This window comes from Asparagus officinalis, chromosome 3 (genome assembly GCF_001876935.1).
Source record: "Asparagus officinalis chromosome 3, Aspof.V1, whole genome shotgun sequence".
Lineage (NCBI taxonomy): Eukaryota > Viridiplantae > Streptophyta > Magnoliopsida > Asparagales > Asparagaceae > Asparagus > Asparagus officinalis.
Window position 1 is genome coordinate 34,556,357 of NC_033796.1, and position 7,778 is coordinate 34,564,134.

At 42.4% G+C, this 7,778-nt stretch overlaps 1 protein-coding gene across 2 annotated transcripts in view; it reads left to right on the forward strand.

Moving 5' to 3' along the window:
* Positions 1-7,778, forward strand: part of LOC109833736 — a 12,347-nt gene that overhangs the window by 2,442 nt on the left and 2,127 nt on the right. For both annotated transcript variants that reach the window (XM_020401523.1, XM_020401524.1), the window contains exons 3-6: positions 18-245; positions 327-484; positions 5,977-6,122; positions 6,219-6,363. In XM_020401523.1, the coding sequence (XP_020257112.1) occupies positions 18-245; positions 327-484; positions 5,977-6,122; positions 6,219-6,363 (677 nt within the window). The remainder of the gene's footprint in view (positions 1-17; positions 246-326; positions 485-5,976; positions 6,123-6,218; positions 6,364-7,778) is intronic.

Genomic DNA, 7,778 nt, shown 5'->3' on the forward strand with positions numbered 1-7,778 from the left:
CTTTACTAAGCATGCAGTTCTGATTGCCAATCGAAAGGGAGTTGGCAGCATTGATAGAAGTAGCAGATCAGTATCTTCAGACATAGATGAGCAGTTATTTCAGAAATTTAAAGGTTCTCATTCTCGGAAGGGAATTTCACCAGATGTCAATGGCACAAGTACAATACCTACATGGAAAACCTGGAGCCTTCAGAGGACAGGCAATCTTGTAATGCAGTTTGAGGGTAGTGCATCGTTAAGGCATCGTTAAGTGTGCTTTAGAACTCAAAAGAGTAATAGTTTCTTTTTGATTGCTCTATTGTATATAAAGTTTTCTATTGGTGCAGCTGCTGAAGTTGTTACAAAGGAAGGGACAAGTGTCAACCACAATAACTTCAACGATGATGTTTCTGTGAATAGGAAAGAAGTAGCTTGGAGTGTGAGCAAAATTGGTGAGAAGAACAATGACACTCATATTGATACTGAAGAAACATGCCAGAATCAGGTATATATTAATGTGAAGCACTTGGAAACTGAGCTTACTTTTGTACTTAATGTACTTCTATCTAGATCTAAAGGTTCTGTTTCATCTAAGATATCCATATTAGTATCATGTCTACTATTATGAATCCGCATCAATTTCGCATTATAAGTTTGCTTTGGTACCACCGCCGTCAGTTCTGGTAATTGTGCTCTCAATCTATGTGAGAATGTATTGTTCTTTGCATATACTGGTAGATATTTCTGACCATTCAGTATTTATTCAAGTTAAGTATGTGATGCATCCTTAAAATTCAACATGTGAAGATTTTTGAGGGGTTAATGCAGGTTTAGGTTCAGGAAACATTGCCTGTTTTCTTTCCAGTCCCTTAGAGTGAATAGGTAGCGGGAAGAGGGATCATAAGCATTGGAACCTTGGTGGTGATATAAACTTGTTTACTTGGGTTGTATTTCACAATTTGAACTTTCTCCTTAGTGAGGTTTCCACTTTCCACAGATTACTAGAAATGAGAGGACTGATTCACTATGAGAACTTCTGGTTACTTCCTTATTCAAGTTGATCTGTAGTCCTTTTAAGTAATTAGTGAAAAGTGATCGTTATGAATTTACTACCAGGTTTGACTCCAATATCATGTAGCATATTTGTAATTAGGACTGAAGGTATTGGCTATACAAGTTATTGCTTAATTATTCCTTGTGGTCATTGACCACTGTGCTAGAGATAGCGAACTAAGATAAGGGGGTGGGCCAAGGTATCTCAATCCTGAACTTACATTAATAGTCTTTGGAACCCTCTAAAATAAATGAGCACAGTAGCTGGAGTAATGGAAGAACATCTCATTTTAGTAATCAAGTTGCAATTTTTTTAACAAAATAATGTGATATTGTATACATAAAAGGCTTCCTTAATGTTTAACATGGTACACATGGATAAATACAAGAATATATATTGCACAAAATAACTAAATCCCGTAGGATTCAGTTGAATCAGCATATGCTTCAAACTGCCCCCTCCCCAACCAACCAATCCCACGATGACCTCCTAAGAAAAGTAAGAGAAGAGAATATGAACTTTGGAAAGAGAAGGGAACAAGAGACAATTCTAGACTATCCCGTGTACATTTTATGGACCATGACATTTTTGAATTGAAAAGAGCATATCCATGTGGCGTTGTTGAAATATTAATAGGTTTAGGGGCTTATTTGTAAGTTGTAGGGGCCTATATAAGCCCATGTTATCTCATGAATAAGATTAGGGTTTCTATTCTAATTTGGTATCAGAGCCTCCACAAAAAACCCTAACCCTAGCCGCCCCTCTCCTTCTCTCCCCAGGCCGCCCCCACTCCCCCACGATCAGCACCCCCTCTGTCTCCGCTGCCGCGCTGCAACCCACCCGCTGCGATCCCAACCGCCCAGAAATCCTTAAACCCCTCGGTCCAGACCCCCCTCAAGACCCTGCATCCCGGTAAACAGACACACCGCGTCGCAATCTCCTCTCTTCGCCACCAGCCTTTCCTCTTTGTGACGCAGATCCCCCCAACGCCGAATCCTTCCCTCGTTCCAGGACCCCCGAACCTCAGCCCTCCGATAAACAGGCCTCCCTTCTCTCTGTCGCCAGACCAGACCCCCCCTCTCTGTCCGAATCATCACAGACCCCCACTCCGCATCCCCCCCTGTCAGTCCTCTCCTCAGACCCCGACCCTCCCACCACCCCTGACAGAACCCTGCCATCACCGTGTCGAACCTCGAGTTTGACATGGATTCCCTCGACTCAGTCCTCGAACTGATGACAGGTAGAGTATATATCTCACATCGATGAGATATATAACTGTTTTTGGTTCTTGTTTCCTCTGAGAAACGAGAATTTGTTTGAGTTCCTACTCTTGTTGTGCAGCAGAGGTGCTGCCGAAATTTTCACTGCACACAACAAGGGTCGGAAGAGTAGGTGACCAGGTGTTGGGTCTGAAGCCTATTCGATGGAGGAGATCATCAAGAAGTTGAACCCCGCGGAGGTATCAACTTTGATGAAGCTAATGAAGTTGTCGGCTGGTGAGGGCGCGACAAAACCATCGAAGAAGTTGGAGCTTCCGACCATCGATCTGAAACTTGATGGGCCGAGTACTTACCTGAGCTGGTCGCGGCGGGTGAGATACACCCTTGCAGGGAGAAATCTGGAGGGTTATCTGACAGGAGAGGTGATAGAGCCGGAGGAGGACTCGGAGGGAAGAGATGAGTGGAAGGCCACTCATATGTTGGTATACATCTGGCTCCTTAACTCGTTGGTCCCGACGATCGCCGCCACGGTGGATGGCATTGAGAAGGTGAAGGACGTCTGGGAGAAGTTGAGGAGGACATATGATGGAGTGGGGAATAACCTGAGGGTATTCCAGATTAAAGGAGAGATCGATGCCACAGTCCAGGGAGAGAGGACTGTACAGGAATATGCTACAGAGCTGGAGCGCCTGTGGCTGGATTATGACCACTTTTCTCCTCGGGCTAGCTGCAAGGACCCGGGATGTAAAGAGCGAGAGGCCTTTCTCCAAGAGAGGACTATGGTGTTTCTGAAAGGATTGACATCAGAGTTCGCTCAGCGAATCGCATTGCTGCTAGCTCAGCCGAAGATTCCCACGCTTGAGGAGGCTGTCTCTGCTATGATCCAGGAGGAGACTCGCATTCGGCTGCAGGCGGGGACAGGTGGACTTCCTGTGGTGAAGTCAGCACTGGCAGCCTCTAACAACACTGGATCTAGGGGAGAGACCCGACAGTGTTACAACTGCGGTGCGGTAGGTCATCTAAGGCATGCTTGCACTAAGCCATCCAAGGAAGGAGATTCGGGTGGACGTGGACAGTTCGGAGGTCGTGGTCGTGGCCGTGGGGGTCGACGAGGTGGAAGAGGAGCAGGAAACCGGGCAAATCTGACGGTAGCAGAGGAAGAGGAAGCTGAGGTGGTCTTTACTGAGGAGGATCGTGCTCTCCTGGCGATACTAAAACAGCAAGTAGCAGGGGATGGAGATTTGAGGAATGGGACTGCGGAGGCATCTACTTCGTTCTTCGTCAGAGGCAACACTGCTACCTATGCTCATCCGAACAAAGGTACTGATGACATACATGCTCTTGCTTCTATGTCTCCCGACAGATCCATCAGCATGAATAGTTGACTCCGGTGCGTCTCGCCATGTGACAGGTAATGCTAGTGAGTTCTCATCATATACTCACTTAGCATCGCCTGATAGTATTCAAACAGCTGATGGTACATTTCAGCCGGTGGTTGGTAAGGGTACAGTTGATTGTACTGGTTCTGTAACTTTGTCCAATGTTTTGCATGCTCCTTCCTTTCCAGTCAATCTTTTGTCCATTAGTTCTATCATCCTCCAACTAAAATGCATTGTTTCTTTTGATATTCCCAAGGTGATTTTCCAGGAGAAGGGGACAGGGCGGAGACTTGGGACTGGCACATGGCGTAGTGGACTGTGGTATCTGGATCGTGAAGGGCTGGATTCAGCATTGGTGTCAGTCATAGAGGAAGCAGGAGTAGGATCTAAAATGAGTGCTGAAAATGAGTTAATGCTCCATCACCAGCGTTTGGGACACTCATCCTTTAGTGTTTTAGGTAGATTGTATCCTTCTTTATTTGAGAAAGCAAATAAACAGAAACTTGTGTGTGATGCATGTGAGTTTGGAAAGCTTACTAGAAGCTCTTATGTTAGTTCTGGTCATAGAAGTTCTCATGCATTTGACCTGGTACATTCAGATGTTTGGGGGCCTTGTTCCACAAGTTCTATGAATGGATACAAGTATTTTGTTACATTTATTGATTGCTTCTCTCGTGTTACTTGGTTATACCTGATAAAAAATAAGAGTGATGTGTTTGGGTGCTTCCAAAATTTTCATAGGACTGTCCAGACTCAATACGGAGCAGTGGTGAAAGTATTGAGGTCAGATAATGGGACAGAATATACCAACAGAGCCTTTGAGGAATATTTGTCAGCTCAAGGAATACATCACCAGACAACCTGTCCATATACACCAACTAGATGTGAAGAACGCATTTCTTCATGGGGATCTAGTGGAGGAGGTATACATGGAGATACCACCAGGATTTGGTACAGATCAGACAGTGGGAAAGGTCTGCAGATTAAAGAAGTCTGTCTATGGGCTGAAACAGTCTCCTCGTGCTTGGTTTGACAGATTCAGAAGGGCTATGATTGGTATGGGGTACCAACAGATCAACGCCGACCATACCGTGTTCTTTCGACGGAGTGAAGACCACATTACCATGATTGCGGTATATGTGGATGATATGATTATTACAGGGGATGATGAGAAGGAGATTGCCCAACTCAAAATGAGACTGGGTAAGGAATTTGAGGTGAAAGATCTTGGCTTGCTTAGATACTTTCTTGGAATAGAGATAGCTCGAGGAGCGGAGGGGATCGTCCTATCCCAGAGAAAGTATGCATTGGATCTTCTCAAAGAGACAGGGATGTTAGGGTGCAAACCTGCAACTACACCGATCGATCAGAAGTTCAAGCTGGGTGCTGAGGCTGGAGAACCAGTTGATCGTGACAGATATCAGAGGTTGGTGGGAAGGCTGATCTATTTGAGTCACACACGTCCTGATATCTCTTTTGCAGTGAGCATGGTGAGTCGCTACATGCACGATCCGAGGAAGGGTCATATGGACGCTGTGTACCAGATTTTGAGATATTTAAAGAGTGCCCCCGGAAAGGGGCTGATATTCAGAAAGAATGGACATGTGAACATCGAGGGTTATTGTGACTCTGATTGGGCTAGCTGTGCTGATGACAGGAGATCCACCTCAGGATATTGTATCTTTGTAGGAGGCAACTTGGTCTCGTGGAAGAGCAAGAAGCAATCGGTGGTAGCGAGATCAACAGCTGAAGCAGAGTATAGAGCCATGGCCTTAGGAGTTGCAGAGTTGTTGTGGTTAAAGAGTATGTTGGTGGAGCTGGAGCTGGATCAAGGAGCTAAGATAAAGTTATGGTGTGACAACAAGTCAGCTATCAGTATTGCCAACAACCCAGTGCAGCATGATAGAACCAAACACATCGAGATCGATAGGTTCTTCATCAAAGAGAAGTTGGATAGTGGACTACTGGAGCTAAGTCATGTTTCGACTAAGGACCAGGCAGCAGATTGTCTGACTAAAGGACTTAGCTCAGTAGATATGATTAGAGGATGTGACAAGATGGGCTTAGTGGATATCTTTCGCCCATCTTGAGGAGGAGTGTTGAAATATTAATAGGTTTAGGGGCTTATTTGTAAGTTGTAGGGGCCTATATAAGCCCATGTTATCTCATGAATAAGATTAGGGTTTCTATTCTAATTGCGTAATAATGGTTTTGGTATATTTTATTTTCCTATAACTCCCTCATGAGATGTGTTGTATTGCATTACTCTACCACCATTTTTTTGTATCAAATGGATTTAGTACTTCCAAGAAGCTTCTTTCTTTTTTAATGATTGATCATCCAGGTCCAACGAAACTCACTGGGAGAGCAGTATATGCTTTCTGATAAGTTGGAATTCATGCAGACAGAAATAATGAATGTGAAAAATAAACTGCGGTCTATACGGGCTAAATTGGCTATACAACGAGGCAAGAAGACACATGCAATAATGTATACGCTTAATTTTCAAATTTTGAATCTTATTGCACTCACATCTTAACATTATTTTCCTGATTCTTTTTCCCTTTTATTTGTTTCGTTCGGTAGTAAAGCGGAGAACACGGACATGGCAAAGAAGAAGCTTGATGCTTCTGTAAAAGCTTTGCATATTCTTCGATCTACGTGCATAGTCTGGTCTACATCTGCTTCAGAAGTTCTTTTGGCTGGGTCTTTCGATGGTTGGACTAATCAGGTTACTTATTCTTGTCGTGTTCACTCTTAAAGCATTTGTTTCTTCGAGATTGAACATATTTTTATTTATTGGCTTTTGTAAATAGTTTGTTAGTGTTAGGGGTACCTAATTGTGTTCTTATGCATGATAACAAGAATGCACTAAGTCGCTACTCGCTAGTTACTAATATATTTTTCTTTAAGGTGCTGACTGGACAGAGGAATAATGACATTTCTATTGTTCCTTTAAATCATTCATGCAATTGTGGCTTGACTGATTTAATGCATTTTTAGGTTATCAATTCTAGAAAATATTCAGTAGGTAATCGGGAAACTGTTCCCAATATGACTGATTGGCATATTTTGTTCTGTCAGGTGGTGTACGTGAATATAAATATATATCTACAAAATATATATCATCTGACTTCATAATTCATATAGTAACTATCATGTTGTATAAGAATTGAAGTGTTTCTTTTTCGGTTGCGTGAGTTTGATCTGGATTTATCATAAATGTATGTATACCAATCCACGTATGGGTTTTAGGAAGTAAAGGGCCATAGTAGCTTATTTAAAAGAATTGCTACAACTTATATAAGATTGATGTCAGCTTGACAACCTGTCATAAGATATTGGTCCATCATGTTTGGTGCTTCTTTACTGTGAACCATGCCTGGTCTCATTTTAATGGGGAAAGACTTAGATGATGGTTTAGGTATTAGATGGATTTATAATTGATAACAGGAGAGAACACGATGAACTTATTTTCAACTCTGATAGACAAACAGAAGAAGATACCAGGAGGAATTCTTTGAGCTTAGTGAAGCACCTGGACATTTAAGTGGCTTTTTATGTTAAAGGCTTACAACTTCTTGCTTTCCTTTTGCTAACAGCTCATATTAGCCTGATCTAATACTGAATTATCCTGTAATGATTTGAAGCGGGTCCGAAGAAAAGGATAAAACTTAAACACTTGCAATAACTAAAAGGGATGGCAACTGGAAGGATGCTATTGATTTTAGAGCTGTTAGCAGAATTTTAGCAAATACATTTGTTTTCTTAGTAATTGAAATCAGAAACTAGAAGGAGAAATGTTCATCTCTCATTTAGATATTGGAAATCAGAGTGTTTGAGATGTTAGCTGTAGCTAGATCTTGGAAATGAGGGAGGAATTGTTATAGTTTGCTGTGTGCAGAGCAAAACGATACTTGTGCATTAACCAGAGCAATAAGATTGTACCTTTAGATTTGAAGCACTAAGGACTGAGGAGAGACTTAAACAAATATGAGTGTGATCCAAATAGAGAGATATTTTAGTTCTTAATCTAACAGTGAATTGACAATTAGAAAGTTGAATCGAGAAACATGATTCATGTAGTCTACCCAAAGATTTGGGTTAGAGACTTAGCTTGTTGTCATCATTGTTTGATTTCAGATG